A 21,599-nucleotide genomic window follows, 5' to 3' on the forward strand; every position below is an offset into this window, starting at 1 on the left:
CTCTCACATCCCTAATGTGCCCAACAATCCCAACAATCAGCTAGAAAGGTGTGCCCCCTTGTCACCCAGTATCATCCTGTAATGGAACAACTGAACCACATCCTTCACCAGGGCTTTGATTACCTGTCACCACATCCAGAAATCTTATCAGTCTTCTGACTGGTTTGATGCAGCCTGCCACGAGTTATTCTCCTGTGCAAACCTTTTCATCCCAGTGTAGCAATTACAACCAACACCATCAATTATTTTCTGGATGTATTCCAATCTCTGTCTTCCTCTTACAGTTATTACAGGGTGTATACGCGGACAAGGAAAAAAAATTCCCCAGATTTTTCCCGGATTTCCAGGTTAAAAATACACTTTCTACCAGGTGAAAACACACTTTTTCTGTGTTAAGTGACAGTATACTATCCCTGCAAAACATATCAATCCTTTAATGGTTATGGGTTTATACACAGTCGTTGAATTTCCTGGCACAATAGAAAACGAAACTCACAGAAAAAGACACGTTTTGGAAATATCTTTGATGTGCAGAAATATGTACGCTGCGTATTTTCATATTACGAAAGTATACATTGGAATTACACCAAACACCACATGTTACTTTCCAAATCATTGAAATTGAGATTGCGATGTGCTTTTGTAAGCCAGTCATAGCTCATGTCACGTGATCTCGCCAGCCGATGACAGCGGATATTCAGAGCATAGGACACGTGATGTAGTCAGTCAACAGCAACGTCACTGTTAAGCAGCACGAACATACAAACAGGGAAGTTAATAGTTTAAATTAATTTACATAGTGTTGCTACAAGAAAAGCTAAGCGTTCACATATAATATTGGTCTCTATGGTTAATAAGCTACAAGAGAAGCTAAGCTTTCACATATAATGTTGACCTTTTTTGCGCGTGGTTACACTTTAAGATATATCACACAAATGTGCCAGTAAAATTTTTAACACTGAAATAAATGTCTGATATTCAGGGTTCAAAATTCTAAATGGTTTGTCATCAAAGAGTTGATTTTTAAATGAGAGTCAAACGATATGTAATTTAAGGAATTCATAGTACATTCTCGCACACAGTTCAACTTACGTAAAAGGATATTTACTTTGAAAGAAATGCTTTTCAAATCACCATTCGCAATATTTTCCCGCGACCTGTTAAAAATATCTTCGTTTCAGCAGTTGCCAGAGAGTGCAGATAACAGGCGACACCGCGTTTGCGCAGCTACCATGACGCAGGAAGCCCATATGTACGTGTGTGTAAAACATTGAAAGATCACACATTAGGTAGTAAAAGAATCAAGACATCAGAGGATACTCCAAGAGCTTCGGAATTTCGTGAACCATACTAAAATGTGCACATTTAAAATGCATACTTAAAGTGCACATTCGTATATCCAGATTCTCAGTGAAGTAGATTTCAACCTGATATTAAGCTTTTCAGTGTGGTTTCTGGAACGCAAATTTTCTTGGAGCACCAGTGCCGTATTTATTTCATGTTTGGTTCTTTATTATGGCATAATGCCATACGTACTTGAAAGATGAGAACGTGCACATGAAATGCAGCGAACAATTGAAACTAACCAGTACTGTGGAATTAAGCATTTCATTTCAAATACATTGACTGCCTCTGCCGAAAAGGTTAATAAAAGTCAAATTTCTTTAGCAAACAGAAAAAAATAACTTCATTGTTCTGCAAGGCGATTAATGCTTGACTGTCAGAAAGGTGGAAATAAAATAAAATCTGAAACTAATAACATATTTTAGCCTTCCGGAATTATGTGAATTTATTTTAATTCACTTGATAGTGCCTGGCCACAGATATCCGTTTTGTTTTCATTTGACATGAGAGTAACGAAGGGGAAACAGCAAAATCACTAAATGTAAACATGAGTCACTATAACTCAGACTGCTCTGCACATCAGTCCCGGACCTACGATATTTGCTGCCAGAGTCAATACAATAAAAAAAAAAAAAAAAAAAAAAAAAAAAACGAATTTTCAAAAATATGTTAATCTTGTAGCGCACGTCTTTTGGAAAGTCTGAAACATAAAACAAATGTGTTCCAGGAAATGTAAGACATGCTATTTGGTCGTAAGTGTGCCAAAGTGCAGTACCACGCCTCTTCAGACAGCATTCTTCTATCGCACGTCACTGTATTTCACTCTGTGGAATTGAAACGTGTATACTTTGTAATGGATGTCATCAAACTATATTCAGGACAGTGGAAATTGAAATTTCCTGTGGTGCTTCTCCTGCTCCCAGTCAGCTGGTTTGACAGCCTGCCCCTCTTGTAAAAAAATCTCGCAATTAATAGCGAATGGAATTATCTCTAATCGGGAAAACAAGAACTCTTCAGAAAATCTGCACTCTTTATTGCCTGTTAGCTAATAACTTGCTGTTTTGTGTGACATAAAATTAAATATAGGATACATCAAACCAATAAAGACAAGAGACAAGCAAGAAAGTACACATTTCTACAATCCTGAGCTCCAAGCATTTTTTTTTCTCTCTACTCTTGCTACAGCTTTACATGGCATGCTTTCCTTTCTGTGAAAGAATCTATTATCTCACCAAAGTCCGTGAAACGTTTTGCTACATGAAAAATTGAAATGTTATCTTATACGGAAAAAGCTGATCATACAAATAATACACAAGACTGGTGTGGTTTCTCGATCTGATTACGTCTATTTTGTCATTGGCTGCTAGATAAAACAAAATAGGCATTTCTAATATTGCAGCAATTTTGTAACACACATCAAATAAACAAGACTGTTTTGGCACAAATCGTCATTTTTATAACATGACAAAATATAATTCACAAAGTACCAATATCAAATGCCTATTTGGCCTACTACAAGCAAAAAGCTTTATGTTAGGAAGCAGTTATACATTTCATTCATATGCATCAGTTTCTCAGGCATGAGATCATAAAGAAGTATTACGAAATTTTTATATAAATTTGGAATCGTCTTATTCTTCCATAATTTGTGTGATGTCCCCATTTCTTCTCCTTCTTCACTCTAACAAATAGGTCTTGTCATCACCAGTTCTGTAGCTATTCCTGCCATTGTCAAAATTTGTTAGCCGATTAACTTCACTAACCCGGCCAGAATCACAGGTTTAGTTATTTCGTGATTATTCTCTGGTTAGGTGTTGTTAAATGTTCGTACAACATGTTTTCCGCGTTACTTCCAGAATAGAACTTAAGCAACTGCTAGACAGGGACTGTACAACTGATCCTTACTAGTGTAGCGATGTGGCCAAAAATTTTCTGTCAAAATTTCATTTCCTTGGATACGCCAAGAAGATAATACGTAATCTTCCTCACTTGTTATTCCTGTTAGTCGTTTATTTCCATCCTCGTAGTCTGAATCTATGGATTTCACTAGTAATTATAAAAACGCTGATAATTCACAAACTCAATCAACCACATAATCAGACAGCAATTGGCATTCACCCGTTCGGCTTTACTCCCTCAACTCGTATAGCCTCGTCCCCTTTTGTCTGCGGAAAGTTTATTTCTGGATGTGACGAGGATCCTCCTGACAGAGACATCAGGTACACTATGCACGCATTAAAAAATCAACTTATGATTCATTCAGAAATCAACTTAAAATGTGTTCAAAAATGTTCAAAAACGAACAAGGATACATTTCAAAATCATATCAATAATCGATAGACCAACGTGCACTGGATGCTAAGTGCTTTGTGAAACAAGCTTTTTTCCTCAAGAATATGAATTTGGTGCCCCCTTTTCCCGGTAGCATCTAGCTGCCTGCTACGAGTGCTTGCACAGCCAACAGCCACATTTCTGTAGCCAGATGCGGGAGAATCTAGTGCTCAAACGCGACTCAACTGCGCATGTGCATGAGCCTGCTCGTAGCTGCTAAAACGTATCTAATGTAAACAATTGTGACTTCACGCTCATCGGAGGCAATTTGTTGTTATGAAGCACTGTATAGTCTTCCTAAGGCCTTTGACACATTTTGCTGTTGGCACACGCTTGCATGAGCACTGTGTGTCGTTGTTGTATATGGCACGTTTCCTTTGGAATTTAAGTTATTTTCGTTTCTTTCTTTCGTTTATGTTTTATTGTTGAAGTGTTGTTCTGCAGTAGTGGGATACAGTAATATCCTTCGTTAGAGTATCGGTTCTTACCAGTCAAAATTACAAAAATTTAACAGAAAACTAAAACACTGAAAAATTCCCAGATTTCTAAAAAATTCCCGGGTTTTTCCTGGTTTTGTCCCGGATGAAAATATTCCCGAGTTTTTCTCGGATCTCCTGGTTGCCCTGGGTCATATACACCCTGTATTACCCTCTACAGCACACTCTAGCACCATGATAGTTATTACCAGAAGTCGTAAAAGGTGACCTGCCATCCTGTCCCTTCTTGCCAGTGTTTTCCATCTGTTCCTTTCCTTGCCAAATCTGCGGAGATCCTCCTCAATAATTTCTTTACCAGTCCACATAATTTTCAACATTGTTCCGTAGCACCACTTCTCAAAGGCTTTGATTCTCTTCCATTCTGGTTTTCCCAAAGTGCATGTTTCACTACCATACAATGCTGTGCTCCAAATTTACCTTCTCAGAAACATCTTCCTCAAATTGGGAACTGTGTGTGATACTAGCAGATTTCTCTTGACCAGGAAAGCCTTTCTTACTAGAATTAGACTGCTTTTTGTGTCCTCCTTGCTCCGTCTATCATGGGATATTTTGCTGGCTAGGGTTATTTTACTGCCCAGGTGGCAGGATTCCCTCACTTAATCTACTTCGTGATTCCCAGTTCCAATGTTAAGTTTCTCGTTATTCTCATTTCTGCTAGTTCTCTCTTTACTTTCATCTTTCTTCAATTTTCTATCAGTCCATATTCTGTACTCAATAGACTGTTCATTATGTTCAACACATCCTGTAACTACTCTTCACTTTCACTGAGGATAGCAATGTCCCACTCTTGAATCTTTCTTGTATTTCCGTCATTGATTCTTTGATGTGTAGATTGAACAGGAGGGATAAAGGATTGCATCGCTATCTTACACCGTTTTTAATATGAAGATTATTCAGAAAGTAAGGGACGATCGGGCACGAAATGGAAACCACAGTGAAAATCCGATGAAATTTTGCACAGGTGTGTTGGGCATTGTGTCTAGTACGCCCGTCAATCGTCTTATGTTGTTCTTTTTAGTTCTGAGCACACAGGGAGCACATAAAGATACCTAGAACAATAGTATCTCCTGCCAATTACGAGGGCCTGGTGAGAAATTTCGCCTGAAGCTATGCAGCCAACATTACATAACCGTTGTGCGTTTTCTTCTTCAAGACAATTCTCAGCCAGATTCTGCAGGGGCAATGAAGATGCTCCAGCATCGTTTTCAATTGGAAATGTTTGATTACCCACAATACAGCCCGTAATTGACTCCCTCTGAGTTTCATCTCTGCTCACATGAACCGCTGGCTATGAAGACAACATTTTGGCACAGACAATGAGGTGTAGGCCAGTGTAGAGAATTGGCGGGAAGCGCTGGGGGCTGCCTTCTATAACGAGGGTACTGAAAAGTTGGTACAACGCTATGACAAACATCTAAGTCGGATCGGTGACTATGGAGATAAGTAGCTGGAAGTTGTAGCTTAACTGTTGCAAATAAAACAGTTTTGATTTTCAATGTGGTTTCCATTTCATGACCTATCGTTCCTTACTTTCTGAATAGTCCTTGTATGAGCAGTTTGTTCTTGGTCTTCCAGTCTCATTGTTCCTCTTGGTTCTTGCACATATTCTGTACTACTGGTCTTTCCTTAGAGCTTTCCCCCCCCCCCCATTTTTCTAAGAATTTTGCACATCTTGCACCATTTTACATTGTCAATGCTTTTTCGAGGTTGACATATCCTATCAATGTGTCTTGATTTTTCTACAGTCTCACTTCCATCATCAATCACAATGTCAGAACTGCCTCTCTGGTGTCTTTTATCTTTCCTAAAGACAAAATGATAATCACCTTGAGGTTGCTAAATTTTATTTTCCATTCTTCTGTATATTATTCTTGCCAGCGATTTGGATGCATGAGCTGTTAATCTGATTGTACATTAATTCTCACACTTGCTGGCTCTTGCTGTCTTCAAAATTGTGTGGATGATGTTTTTGCGAAAGTCTGATGGTATATCGCCAGCCTCATTCAGTCTACACACCAATATAAATAGTCATTTCGTTGCCACTTCCCCCAATGATTTTAGGAATTTTGATGGAATGTTATCTCTCTCTTCCACCTTATTTGATCTTAAGTTGTCCAAAGCTATTTTTAATTGTGATTTTAACACTGGATCATGTAGACTTCTATTCCTCCTCCTGTAATCTCATCAGACAACTTTTCCACCTCGTAGAGGCCTTCAATATACTCTTTACATGTATCCACTCTCTCCTCTGCATTTAACACTGGAATTCTCATTGCACACTTAATATTACTGCTCTTGCTTTTCATTTCACTAAAGGCCATTTTCACTTTTCTATTTGCTGAGTCCATTCTTCCAACAATCATTTCTCTTTCAATTTCTTCAAATTTTTCATGCAGCCATTTTGCCTTGGCCCCCCCTGTACTTCCTATTTATTTTCATTCCTAAATGACATGTATTTCTGTACTCCTGAATTTCCCTGAACATTTTCAAACTTTCTTCTTTTGTCAATCGACTGAAGTATTTCTTCTGTTATCCATGGTTTCTTCACAGTTACCTTCAATGTACCTATGGTTTTCTTTCCAGCTTCTGTGATTGCCCTTTTCAGATATGCCCATTACTCTTAAGCTGAACCGCCTACAGAGCCATTCCTTATCACAGTACCTACAGCCTCAGAGAACTTTAAATGTGTCTCTGCATTCGTTAGTACTTGTGTATCACACTTTCTTGGTGCTGATTCTTTCTGACTAGCCTCCTAAACTTCATCCTACTCTTCATCATTACTAAAATGTGCTCCTGGGTAAACCTTATAATCCAAAATCTGATTTTGGAATCTCTGCTTCACCATGATGTAATGTAAATGAATTATTCCCATACCTCCTAGCCTTTTGCAAGTATACCTCGTCCTCTAGTGAGTCTTGAAAAAGAGTATTCACTGTTACTAACTGATATTTACTGCTGAACTCAATTAGTCTTTCTCCTCTCTTGTTCCAACTACCAAGCCCATATTCTCTCCTAACCTTTTCTTCTACTCCCTTCCCAAAAATCACATTCCAATTCTCCATCTTCCTTTACATACTGAATTACCCATCCTCTGCTTGCAACATCAACATGTTATTTGAACAATTGTTGTCAGCATTGGTTTGCTGCCGATTCTGGTGAGAACAACCCTATCACTGAACTATTCACTGTAACTCACTCTCTCTGCCCTACCTTCCCATTCATCCATTTATAATGAATCTTACTCTCATTATACCATTTTCTGTTGCTGTTGATATTACCCCTTACTCTTCTGACTAGAAGTTCTTGTCTTCTTTCCATTTCTCTTCAATGACCCCCTCTTTATCTAGACTGAGCCTTAGCATTTCCTAGCTTCCCTACCACGTTCAAATTTCTGCTATTCCACACCCCAACTCATAGAACATTACCCTTTTTTGGTTACTAAATCTTTTTCTCATAGTCCCCCCGCCCCCCCCCCCCCCCCCCCCCTTGGTAGTCCTTCCCAGTGATCTGAATGGGGGACTAGTCCAGAATCTTTTGCCAATGGAGAAATCATCATGACACTTATTCATTACAGATCACATGTCCTGTGGATACACATTATGTATCTTTAATGCAGTGGTTTCCATTGCCTTCTGCATCCTCATGCTGTTGATCATTATCGATTCTTCCATCTTTCAGGGGCACTCCTCCACCGCCTTTGACAAGGCCATTGGCAGAACAAGGGCGACTTCTTAAGTCAGAATGCAATGGTCATCACTACTAGTAATTTTTATTCAAAATTTAAGCAGTGATGAGGTTTGAACCCAGGACTGAGGACATATTGACACTAGTCAAAGACGCTACCTCGGGGTCATGGGTGCAAATTCATCCTTCCTACTCCTCTTAAAGCGATATTCTGTTGCACACCCAACCTAATCCACCTCCTGGTCCCTCTACATGCAACTCCTATTCCCAACTCCTTGCCAAAAGGGTCATATTCCTCTAGAAGACCCAGGTGCAAAACCTGACCAAACCACCCACCCAGCACTTTCTACTCCAGAAATGTCATAGGCTTATCCTATCCCATCAGAGGTAGGGCCATCTGTGAAAGCAATCACGACATGTAACAATTCTGCTGTAATCACTACACAGCTTTTTATGTCCTCAATCAACTGTCCAGCAGAATAAATGGCTATTACCCAACTGTGGCCAAGAACAAAGTTGACAATCCAATGGCACAACCGGCAACTGAGCACATGCTCTGATTCAATGGCTGCTTCACAACTTGTGACATCTGGACCATTCCCTCCACCACCAGCTGTCTTGAGCTACGCAGATGGGAGTCATGCTTGCAACACATCCTTTGCTCCCATAACTCTCCTTTCCTTTTCTCCACTAACCCACTATCTCTACACCTTCCTCACCAGACAGTTTCCCCTCCATCTATACTGTCGTTCCCCTCCCAATCCACATCGCACTTCACCTTCACTGAGTGGAGCGCCAGTGACTTAATGCCTCTGCTATACGGCGAGCGGTCTCCTTTAGTCCTAAATTATTCACAATATGCTAGAAATTTTCTTAAAAATAAAGTTTCAGTTTAGTAAGTACAAGTAACATCAGTGGCATACAGCTGTGCATTATGGCATTTATGACCTCTCAATGAGTATCATTCTTTACGCAAAGCAGTTTTCTGTGGCACGGCCACGAAGGTCTGAAGCGGAGGCTGTGCAGTAACACACTACCTTACATAATTTGACATGTTCTATGGGATTTTATTGTATGTTTGCTTAAGGTTTAACATCCTGTCAGCAATGATGATATTGGAAACCCAGTACAAGCTCAGATGTGATGATGGTTGGGGATGAAATTGACCATGGTCTTTTTATTTGCTGGGATTTATTTAGAAAAATGTGGAAAATCAAAAGTAGGTGGCCAGACAAGGATTTGAACCCACCTGCTTCTGAAGGTAAGTTGAGTTCTTTATCCACTGCACACTGAGCTGGGAGATAAAACTGGCCAATGGATGTACTGAATTATTTCCTGCTTATGTTATTTGGCAATGAAACAAATTCTGTGAGGTAGACAGTCCAATTTTAGAGTGAAAGGAATGCACCACCTATTGCACAACCATTAAATGAATAAGCTCTAGGATATCATGTCAAGAGACCTACACAGTTGAAGTTTACACAGAAAGTCGTAGTGGTATGTTCGGACAAGTAACTGAGTAAGTAAAGTCCTCCTAAGCCCAGATTATGGTTGGTTGGTTGGTTGGTTGGTTTAAACTGATCCCTTGTTCCAACTAAAACAGTGTCACAAGGGTGAGAATAAAACAGTTCAGATAGAAGGAATCGGATGCGAACTGTAATTGTAAGACCTGACCTGGGCCGCCAATGTGGGAGATGAACCACCGTGGGTGGGAAAATGAGACGGTGATTCGGATGTGCAGGAGAACTACGAACATATACAATGTAACTGGTGAGCAGCTGTGCATGCCAGACCTGCAATGGAGGGACTCCATCCTCCACCAGGACACTTGTACCGGACTTGTCCTAAAAGGTCCCATCGCTAGTTGACCACCACAGTGGTGCGCTGGGTCGAGCTAACACAATGCTGAGGATGCCACCAAACCATAAACCAGACTCCCATACTCAAGGCGGGATTGAACAAGGGCTCTGTAGAGCTGAGGCAGTGTAGAGCGATCTGCACCCCAGTTGGTGTTGCTCAGGCAGCAGAGGGCACTGAGATGCTGCCAGCACTTCGGCTTAAGCTGACAAAGGTGAGGAAGCCAAATCAATTGGGCGTCGAAAACCAGTCCTAAAAATCGATATGTTTCCACTACAGTGAGGGGATCATCAGTAAGGTAAAGTTCTGGTTCCGGATGAATGGTACGACACTGACGGAAGTGCATAGAACACGACTTTACAGCCGAAAACTGGAAGCCGTGGGTGTGAGCCCAGGACTGCGCCTTGTGGATGGCTCCCTGGAGCTGCTGCTCAGCAACACCAGTACTATTGGAGCAGTAAGAAATGCAGAAGTCGTCTGTATACAGAGAGGGTGAGAGGGACAGCCCTACAGCTGCAGTTAGACCATTAATGGCCACTAAAAATAGAGATACATTCAATACAGAGCCCTGCGGGACCCCATTCTCCTGGCTATGGGGGGAACTACGGGAGCCACCAACTTGGACATGGGAAGTATGAAGCGACAGGAAATTCTGGATAAAAATTGGGAGCAGGCCTCTGCGACCCCACTTGTATAATGTGGCTAGGATATGATGTCACCAAGAGGTGTCATACACTTTTTGTCAGTAAAAAGGAGACTGCAGCAAGGTGTTGGCAACTGAAAAAGGCTGTTCAAATGGCAAACTTGAGGAGAACAAGATTATCAGTGGTAGAGTGACCCAGGAGGAAACTGCTCTGGCATGGAGCCAGTAGGCCACGTGACTCCAGGACCCAACCCAACCGCCGATAAACCATATGTTCCAGAAGCTTACAAAGAACGTTGGTGAGGCTGATGTGCCGATAGCTATCCACATCAAGTGGGTTTTTGCCGGGTTTGAGCACTGGCATGATGGTGTTCTCTTGCCAGTGTGATGGAAAGACACCATCACACCAAATCCAGTTGAAGATCACGAGAAGATGTCACTTGTAGTCAGACGAGAGATGTTTAATCACCTGAATGTGGATCCGATCTGGCCCAGAAGCTGTGTCGGGGCAATGGCACTGAGGAGCTCACACTCTGTAAATGGGGTGTTATAGGGTTCACTGTGGTGTTTGAGAGTGTGAAAGGCTGGGGGGGGGGGGGGGGTAATTCTCCGAGGCAGAAACAAGAGCATAGTGCTCAGCAAAGTGCTCGACAATCGTGTTTGCGTCAGTATATAACACGCCATTAATGTTAACACCGGGAACACCTGTTGGGGGTCTGGTACCCAAAAACTCATTTGATCTTTGCCCAGACTTAGGAAGGTGACGTATGGCACCCAATGATCGAGATTTATCTATCCCAACACTCCCGTTTCCGTCGTCTGATAAACTGGCGAACATGGGCATGGAGCCGTTTAAAGGCTATTAGGTGCTCCAGGGAAGGGTGCCACTGTAGAGCTTGCTGATGCTCCTTAATTGCCTCACTGACTTCCGGCAATCACCAATGGACTGTCTTTCACTGGGGGCACCCTAAAGAATGAGGGATCACATTTTCTGCCGCAGAGACGATCGTTGTAGTTACCAGCTCAACCACTACATCGATGTTACCATGTGAAGGAGATTCATCAGTGACAGCAGAGGTGAAGGCTTCCCAGTCTGCCTTGCTTAAAGCCCATCTGGGCAGGCATTCGTGGGCCTGAGGCCAGGGCAGTGACAGGAAGATGGGGAAGTGGTCACTACCACACAGGTCATCATGTGCTCTCCAGTGGATAGAAGGGAGAAGGCCAGGACTGCAAACTGAGAGATCAATGACCGAATATGTGCCATGTGCCACACTGAAATTTGTGGGGGCATCTGTACTTAAGAGGCAGAGATTGAGTTGTGATAGTACATTTTCGACATCTCTGCCTTGGCCAGTAAGCATGGTGCCACCCCAAAAGGGGTTACGAGTGTTAAAATCTCCCAAAAGTAGGAAAAGTTTACGGAGTTTATCAATGAGTGCAGCTAATGCACTCAGGGCTACTGTACCATCTGGAGGAAGATACACATTGCAGACAGTTATTTCCCGCGTCATCCTTATCCTGACAGCCACAGCTCCAAGAGGGGTTTGAGGGGCACAGGTTCACTGCATACTGCGTACAGGACATCGACACAAACTCCACCACACTATTATCATCACTATGGTTCTTGTAATATCCCCTACAGCTGTTCAGGGCAGGGGTCCGCATTTCCAGGAGCCAGGTTTCCTGAAGGGCAATGCAGAAAGCAGGTGTAAAGCTTAAGAGTTGCTGTAGCTCAGCCAGATGGTGGAAAAAAACCGCCACAATTCCTCTGGAGAATGACATTATCGTGATGCTGGGAAGGCATGATGTGCATAAGGAGGCAAGTTATGCCTCAGGGTCACCTGCTGTCACCGATTGAGTATTTGTAGCCATTTCTATGGTGGATGAGGCATCAGTGAAGTCTCAGTCTGCAAGGAATGCTAAGATCTCCACCGCATCCTCAGATGCAGAACTGATACAGAGTGGTGGTGTTGGGACCACCAGAGGCTCATGTTTGTTAGCAGACTACTTCTTAGTTTGCTTGCTCTCTCGCTTATCTTTGGAGGCTTGCTGGGAAGATTCCTCTGAAGCAGCTTCAGGTACAGAGGAAGTGCTGTTCATCCAGCAGCTTTCGGCTCCTTGAGCCACTGGCGAGGGACCGCCGTGGCAATAATGGAGACCTTGGGAGAGAGGGCCCCAAGGGACTCCTTCCACACGAGAGGAGCTTGAATAAGCTGTTGCTTCTCTGGCAGGGGTGGGGGACCGATGTCCCCTGCGTTTGGGGGGGGCCTTGGTCCCGAAGTAGGTGCTTTTGGAGCAACGGAGGAAGATTTGGCCCCTACCACCAAGGGGGCGGGTGTATTCCGGTGGCCCAGAGGACCCACTGCTCGTGGTACAGAGTGAGGAACCACTGGCACTTGGGACAGCAATGGTGACGTAGCTGCAGCATATGTCGATGTCAACCAAATGGGGTGTAATCTTTCAAATTTTTGTTTAGCCTTTGTGTAAGCCAACTGGTCCAGGGTCTTGTACTCCATTACTTTCTGCTCCTTTTGAACTACCAGGCAGTCTGGTAAGCAGGGGGGTGGTGCTCTACGCAGCAAACACAGGGAGGTGGCGCGCATGGAGTATCTAGGTGCAGCGGACATCCGCAGTCTCGACATGTGGCGCTGGAAGTGCAGCGGGAAGACGTGCCTGAACTTCCAGCACTTAAAGCACTGCATACGGGGAGGGATGTGTGGTTTAATGTCACAGCGGTAAACCATCACCTTAACCTTTTCCGGAAATGAATCACACTCAAAGGCCAAGATGAAGGCACCGGTAGCAACCCTGTTGTCTTTGAGTCCCCTGTAAATGCGCCGGATGAAATGAACACCCCACCATTCCAAATTGGCACGGAGCTCGACGTCAGACTGCATGAGGAGATCATGATGGAAAATGATCCCATGGACCATGTTGAGGCATTTACGGGGAATGACGGAAACAGGAATATTACCCAGCTTGTCACAGGTAAGTAATGCTCGGGATTGGGCTGGGGATGCTGTCTGAATCAAGACTGGGCTGTTTCACATCTTGAACAGTGTTCTGTTCTCCAAACTTATCTTCAAGGTGTTCAACAAAAAACTGAGGCTTCGTAGGTAGAAAAGAGTCACCATCAGTTCTGCTACAGACTGAAAACCGAAGCAAATATGGCACTCTCCGTTCTGCAGCCCTACATTCCTCAAATGGTGCAGTGAGGGAGGGAAATGATTTAAAGTCATACCTGTCGACATGGTATTCGCACTTGCCCTTCTTAGAGACTGCCGGTGCCATACGTTCACCACCACAATATGACGTGGTCCGCTTCATTGCGGGTTATCTGCCCTGATGCCACCCACTCCGATCAGGGGCTCTCCCCACGGGCGCCACCCAGCCACAGCAAAGGCCAACTGGCATGATGGCTGTTGCCAGGTGTCCTGATGCCCCAGGAAGACAGGCATCTACTACTTGGCATATGTGGGGTATCAGCAGTGTGATCCCTGTGTTGTCAGAGGGGCTATCACCAAATGGGTACATGACGGCCCCATCACAAAGGACTGGCTATCGAGCTGGATATTGGGTGCAGAGAAATCCAATATTGTCATGGGGGCGAAAGAGGACAGGAGACAACAGAAGAAGATGACATACCCCGGAAAGTGTCCTCTCACAAATAGCTGTATCACAGGTGGAGATGCAAAGCCATGACAAGAGATTCAGGAGTTCAAAACTAAGGGCACTATGGATAACTCGTGCACCATGTAAGGCATCCTTCCCCATATGGTCCATACTTCTGTAGAATTTGGAATGGGCAGGTCAAACCATAGAATGGGACCTGAACTTGTAGGGCCAAAAAGTGAGAAACTCCTTTTAGTCGCCTCTTACGACAGGCAGGAATACCTTGGGCCTATTCTAACCTCCGGAGCTGCAGGGGGGCCCAGATTATGATTCCACCAAAGGGGTTAAAGCAGTATAAACCAAATACATTACATTTCCACCTAGTTTGCTTGTGTACAATGTTTTGTGGAAGTTGTACATTTCCTCCATACAGTCTTCATGAACTGCGTGTGCGTATTCTTATACCAGCTCTGATTGTAATGAAGACGATTCCTGTAACAGCGTATACATAGGCTATTATTGCCTCAACAACTGTAGCACTATCATTTTTTGAATTTGCTACTGACTTGGTACAGATACAGGACATGTCTTTAGGAGATTTTTAATTCCAAGTATAGTTCTCCCATCAAATTACAGCCACTGGTATTTAATTTTTCCTTGATTAAATTTTTGGCATTGTGTAAGCAATTAGGTAAGGGGGCATCTTTGAAAAATACACTGCATTGCCCTCTTTTGTATCTGACATGGTTTGCAGGCCTTACAGTAGAACTGGGCCCCTCTTGAGCAAGGCATTCCTCTCATGGGAAGCAACTCCATCATCTATGATTTCAGATAAATTGGATGTTTTATACCAGAGAAAGAGCTTCACAAATTGAGCAAATCAATAACGTGGTCTACCTCTGGCCCTTGTGCAAGCCATTATCCAGCCAGGCACTGATGACAGAGTTGATGGATGCCCTGCTGAGGGATATTTTGCCACATTCTGTCCAATTTGTGTTTTAGATCATCAAAATCTCATGCTGGTTGGAGGGCTCTGCCCATAATGCTCCAAAGAGTCTCAATTGGGGAAAAATCTGTCAATGTTCTGGCACAGAGACAAGCAGTAGAAACTCACACCTTGCGAAGGTATGCATTACCTCTCCATTAAGGGCAACAAAACAGGGCATAGAATACTGTCAATGTATTGCTGTGCTTTAAGTGTGCCATAGATGACAACCAAAGAGGTCCTGTTGTGAAATGAAATGCCTCCTGACCATCATCCCTGGTTGTCAAGCTGTATGGCAGGCGATAGTCAAGTTTGTATCCCACCACTGTCCACAGCATCTCCATACAAATCTTCACTTGTCATCTTTGCTCAGTTCCAAGTGAGACTTATCATTGAATATTACAGGCCAACAGGCCAAAAATGTATCTGCAGATGTCCTGGACAGTGGTTAGATACCAACCTTTCTGTCGTCCACCAAACAGACCAACAACTGGGAGTGACGGTCTGGGATGTCGTTTCTTTTCATATCAGGACTGCTTTGGTTGTCTTCTGTAGCACTTTTAGCAACAATATTCTAGCTTCCATTTTGTTGTTCTTCCAAGTAAGCCATCCTGGGCTTACATTTCAGCAAGATAATGCCCATCCGCATACGGCTAGAGTTTCTACCGCTTTTCTTTGTGCTTGCAAATCCTATCTTGACTAGCAATGTCGCCATGTCTCTCTGTAAATGAGAACATTTGGCATGTTACAGGCAGGGTCCTCGAACCACGTCAGAATGTTGATGATGTAACATGCCATTTGGACAGAATATGGCACTGTATCCCTTAATAGGGCATCCAACAACTCTGTCAATAGATGGCATGCCGAGTAACTGCTTACAAAAGGACCAAAGTGCACCAGTGCATTACTGACTTACTCAATTAGTGAAGCTTTCTCTCTTGAACAAATCATCTAATTTTTCTCAAATTGTAATCATTTATTTGTCTGTAAATGTACATCCCACCTACTGATTTCCATCCAATTCAGGTAATGCCTTTGTGATGCACTGCCCCCCCCCCCTTTTTTTATCTTAGAATGTGTTTTAGGAATTTTGACACAGTTCTCAGATAATTCCAGATATTTCTGAAATTACACCAATTCAATAATTTCAAAGACAACTGCGCTTTCTGAGAAAAGCTAATACTCATAAAATCATGATTCACCTGATTTCTACCAAATGTAAACTGGTACATTTTCTTATTAACTGTACTATGCATCTAGAAGCCAAGTCTAACAACTGCCATCATTTTGGTGTCTGTGTGCATCTAACTGTTGATCTTCCTCATCTCTTCCTGATGCTTCTCTCCAGGTGCTAGAAAGGTTCTTCTCCTTCTCCTTCTTCACAAAAGCCACCTTTAGCTTGGCCTTCCTATATTTCTCTTTTCTGCAGATATATAGTCTGTTACATGACTTACTATTCTTTCTGTCCCCATTTTTCAATATACTTTCTCTTTTTCTATCCTATCATTCATGAACAATGTATTTAATACTTTCCTTATTTCAGAATTCTTCATTTGACCTCTTGGAGTATGCCCTTTTACTTTCCTTAAAAATTTCATTTCAGCTACTCACATACCGAAGTGAGACCTGGATAGTAACTAGGAAAGACCAAAGAAGGATATAGTCAGCTGGAAAACTTCCCTAATTAATCTTTGATTATTTTCATCCATTCTTTTCTTCTGATTGGACAGATAATAGAATCTCTTAACACAAGAATGTAGCACACAATGTTTGTGTTTACAACTATTAAGTAAAATTTTTCTGAAGGATGCTTCTAAATCTTTTACTGATGACGACAACATTGTATTATCTACTATATACACTGATAAGCCAAAACACTATGACCACTGCCCACCACAATGTTGGATGCCACCTGATGGGTTTGTGGGCACATGACAGGGTAACGTTGGATGCTGTCTGATAGGTTGTTGGCATGTGGGGTAAAAAGCATGTAAGGGGAGCAGACACGGGTGGGGGCTCACCATAGTGAAATCCACTGAGATAAATGACTTTGACAAAGGACAGATTATCATTACACACAGCTGTGAGTGAGTATCTCAAAAATGGTGAAGCTGGTTGAGTGTTGGCGTGCTACTATTGTGACCATCTTCAGAAAGAGGTAGAAGGACAGTGAAACTACCACTAGGCACTAAATGGTATGACATCCATGACTCTTCACAGAACAGGGGGTTCAGAGGCCTGTCTGCTCTGTAAAGAAGGATACATGGTGATCTGTGGCATCTCTGCCAAAAAACCACAATACTGTTTCATGCATCAGTGTTTCAAAGCACATTGTATATTGTACATTGCAGAACATGAAGATATGCAGCAGACTGCCCCTACATGTTCACATGTTGACCCAACATCATCATCAGTTATGATTGCACTGGGCACAGGACCATCAGGATTTGACCAATGATGAATGGAAACATGTCAGCTCTTTGAGTGAAGCACATTTTTGCTACACTAGATTGATGGTCGTCTCCACAAATGCAAGCATCGGAGTGAACAGCGGCTCGAAACATGCGGTGCGTCACAGACTTGGGCTGGTGGGAGCACTATTAGGTTATGGGAGACAGTCTCACACACTTGCATGGGACCTGTGGTAGTAACTGGAGACACGCTGACAGCTACAAACCACCTGCATTCCTTCATACTTGATGTCTTCCCTGATGGCAATGTCATCTTTCAGCAGTATAATTGCCTGTGTCTTGGAGCCAGAACTGTGCTACAGTGGTTTGAGGAGCACCATTGTGAACTCAGACTAATATCTTGGCAACCAAATTCGCCTGATATAAATCGTATAGAACCCATTCAGTTTGCTATCGGGGGTTATCCCTGATACACAAAATCAATGCTGTATTTTGTTCCAAAGATGGACAAACAAGCTATTAAGTAAGTGGTCATAACGTTTCAGGTCATCAGTGTAAAGACAAGTCAATGTTCAACACTGTTACCAAACATCTCAGAAAGTTGTTAGCAAATGTACTTCTAATTTTTACATGATACTCAAATAAACATTCAGACAGACATAGGCTACATATTTTTTAAAATCTATATGGTCAATAAATATATACTACATGAAGTGGAAACATAGTTAGCAAAAATCTCGAAAAGTTGTGACCAATTTATTTAAAAATTTTACATGACACACTAATAAATGTTTGGATGGACATAGGCTACACTTTTTTGAAATGTTATACTGATTTTCTGTTAAAAACAACTACATGAAAGGAAATGCTGTGCTGTGAAAATGTGCAGTTCAGTTTTCTTTCTCGCAGTCAGTTTTAGCTACTATAGCATAGCATTTAAAACATTATACGAATTGCTTCTCCTGCACATATTCTTTCTCCTGGTATAAAATATTTGGATAGATAATAAATCTATTCATCAAGAGCAGCAGGAGCAAATACATATAAAAGTTAAGGAAATGTGTAAGCTTTCAGAGCCAGTGGCTCCTTTTTCTGGCAGTAGGGTTGCGAGAACCAAGGACATGTTGTAATGCCAGTAAATTGGTGTCAGTATAATATACTTAGCTTTCCATTTTTATTAACTGTTGCAGAATGTTTGGTCAGTAATCTGTCTTGCTTATTATCCCATATTGCACCTAGCTCTCGGGTTTTTAAATGTTGTCCGGTGCAGTCCCCAACAATTCATTAATCTGACAAGTCTTCTCTGACCCAGGGTTTTGGGCAACTTTTCCATAACCCTCCCCATTTCCTAAACCTTGCCAGTTCTTTTCCTTCATTTCCGTCCTTTCACTTCGACCCTTCAGTCAGAAAAAGAGACCACTGGCTCCTAAAACTTGCATGCATTCTTAACTTTTGTACGGCTCTTGCCACGACCAGGTGAGTAGATGGCCAAGTATATTACAATTTCCAAAATTAATTATTTTCATTGATATACTTTCTCTGAGTACAAAATTTTAAACAAAAATGTATTCACAACTATGTGCCGTTTTGCTTTTTTCCTCACAGATGATTTTAACAGGAAATGGGAATGTTGTATTTTTGGCTTATCGGCTTATGAATGCTTGCAAGACTACTACAGAATCTGAATCATCTGAAACTTTATAATACTTCCTACTTGTAGAAGTAAAACTATGAGAAATACTGTAATTGAAGCTACTATCCTGACAGAACCAGCACCAGAACAAGTCTCTCATACCCAGTATACCAATGATCCCTACTGATTTATTCACTCGTTTCACAATCGAGGTTTTTCTCATAATAACAATAAACACAAGGCTCAAAGTGAGAGAGATAGGGAAGAGGAGATGGGCATGGGGTGGTGGAAGAAATGGACATAGAGTGGGGGAAGAAGGAGGAGGAGGAGGAGGAGGAGGAAGAGATGGAGAACGAGAGAGGGGTGAGGAGGAGGACGAAGAGGGGGAAGGAAAGAAGGGAGGGACCAAAGAGGAGGTAAAATGTGGAAATGGACAAGGAGATGGGGGGGAGAGGGGGAGGGGAGAACAAGATTATGACATATATCTAGTGCTCATACATATTTAGCAACTGCGAAGCATTACCGGGTTTGCTAGTTAAAACATATTTACAGAAACAAAATTATCTTTTAAATAAACAGATAAAATAAAACTTTTATTCTGAATGCATATATAATGACAACATTAATCCAAATTAATAAAGTATGGTGGCTTACTTCTATGTTCATTCCATCTGTCTTTAGTATCAGCCTCTGTGTGTCTGGAGCAACAAACGTAAATGCCCGTTTGATATTTGGAACTTCCCACACAACAGCCTTTGGGGCCTCTGTTTTCAAAATGTTTGATAAATTAACTCTCTTGATACTTAATGGAATCTGAAAATTATCAGACAAGAGATAAAATCACTACAGAGGTAACTACTAGTGTCAATTATTTGAAGAAATATAGCAAAGAGCCTAATTCAATCCACAGACATGGAGCTTTACCCCCATTAACATGGCTAAGTTAATAATATTATCAAAGCTAAATATCACGTAATACATTCGAAAAAGTTTTAAGATGAATGGCCTTCACCTTTCATGATAATCATACTCTTACAACCGACCAGACCAATACAAAACTTCACAAATACCACAAATTATACCATTACAATTAATCATCAGAAATGTAAATGTCATTGTACCATGTTCAAACGTACATTTAATATCAATTTGTATAAAAGGTAAGACAATGAATACAAAAATGGTAAGCACAATTTTAAATTTTCAAAACTCAAAATACAAAACAAACGAAGTCCAAGGAAACAAAATAATGGAACATATTTTTACATTATCTATTTTCAAGCACAGAATATGTTTGGTAGCTTCATACTAAACAACAGCCTCTGAATTTTATAATATCTACATCTAAAGCCATATTATGTAAAACACTGTGATGTGCATGGTAGGGGGTAATTCCCATGGTACCATGTTTCATGGCTTCTTCTTGTCCCATTTGTTTGTTGAGAGTGGGAAGAATGACTGCTTAACACTCCTGTGCATACTGTAGATGAGTCTCTCATTGTCTTCACAGTCCCTGCTGGAGTGACCTGAGAGACAGGTGACATTATCTTCAACTGCCTTACCTCCTTTGTACACATTCATCATCATCTGTTAGATCTATATGGCGTGGGTCACGCATGCTTCAGCAATATTCTAGTATAGGCCACAAGCACGTTTTACCAGCAATATCCCTTGTAGTGTGACTTGAGTTTTGCCGGTATCCTATCAATGAAACCAAGTATGCCATCTGCTTGATCTGGACCCTATGCAGTCATTCCATTTCATACTCCCCAAATTATTACATCCAGCTATCTATAGCAATTAACTGGTTCTGGCTGTAGCTCATCATTATCGTGGTCACTGGGTACTACATTTTTGTATTTTGTAAAGAGTACAGTTTTACATTTCTGGACATTTAAAACTGAGAATCTTTAACCACTCTGAAATTGTATCAAGGTTTACTGTTAATATTTTCTGCCATGTCATTAGTATACAACATGAACATGAAATGTCTTAACACACATCCATGGGACTTATCTAAAATTATTTCTACATCGATCGATGGCTCTCTATCCAAAATAAAATTTTTCTCTCCACCAATATAAACAAGATATGGAAAAAAAATTTTAAGAGAAGAAACAATACAGAAAGACGGAGATAAACTTTCAAGAATCAAGTGTTTCAGGGCTTCAAAGTAAGAAACAAAAGAGAATTGGCTCAAAACACTTAAGAGAGATCAGAATAACAAATAATGGAGAACTGTACTTGTGAAATGAACCTCAGGGGGAAGAAGGCATTATAAATATTAATAAATTCTATTACTTTCAATTATTTTCACTACTATTAAGCAGACATAAATAAGAAAAATTTTAATGCAGATATTTATTATAAGAATAAAAAGCTACAAGACATACCCCAAATTTTAGTTCACACCATGATTCGTGCACAGTGTCAAATGTGTAATCCATAACAAAATTATTTGCTCCAATGACAGATGCTCGTCTCTGTTCAATACTTGCAGAATCGATTTTAAAATTGGGGGTGGTTTTTGACTCCTTGACCTGGAAATAAATGCAGTTATCAAAATTATAAATATAATAGGATAATTTTTTTCCATTTGTAA

At 41.4% G+C, this 21,599-nt stretch overlaps 1 protein-coding gene across 1 annotated transcript in view; it reads right to left on the minus strand.

Annotated features, from left to right (window-relative positions):
• LOC124776695 (DNA-directed RNA polymerase I subunit RPA1) overlaps positions 1-21,599 on the minus strand; it is a 307,614-nt gene that overhangs the window by 41,413 nt on the left and 244,602 nt on the right. Inside the window, exons 25-26 of the mRNA XM_047251802.1 lie at positions 21,391-21,537; positions 19,652-19,810 (exon numbers count right to left, since the gene is read on the minus strand). Of these exons, the coding sequence (XP_047107758.1) occupies positions 19,652-19,810; positions 21,391-21,537 (306 nt within the window). The remainder of the gene's footprint in view (positions 1-19,651; positions 19,811-21,390; positions 21,538-21,599) is intronic.

This window comes from Schistocerca piceifrons, chromosome 1 (assembly GCF_021461385.2).
Source record: "Schistocerca piceifrons isolate TAMUIC-IGC-003096 chromosome 1, iqSchPice1.1, whole genome shotgun sequence".
Taxonomy (NCBI): domain Eukaryota; kingdom Metazoa; phylum Arthropoda; class Insecta; order Orthoptera; family Acrididae; genus Schistocerca; species Schistocerca piceifrons.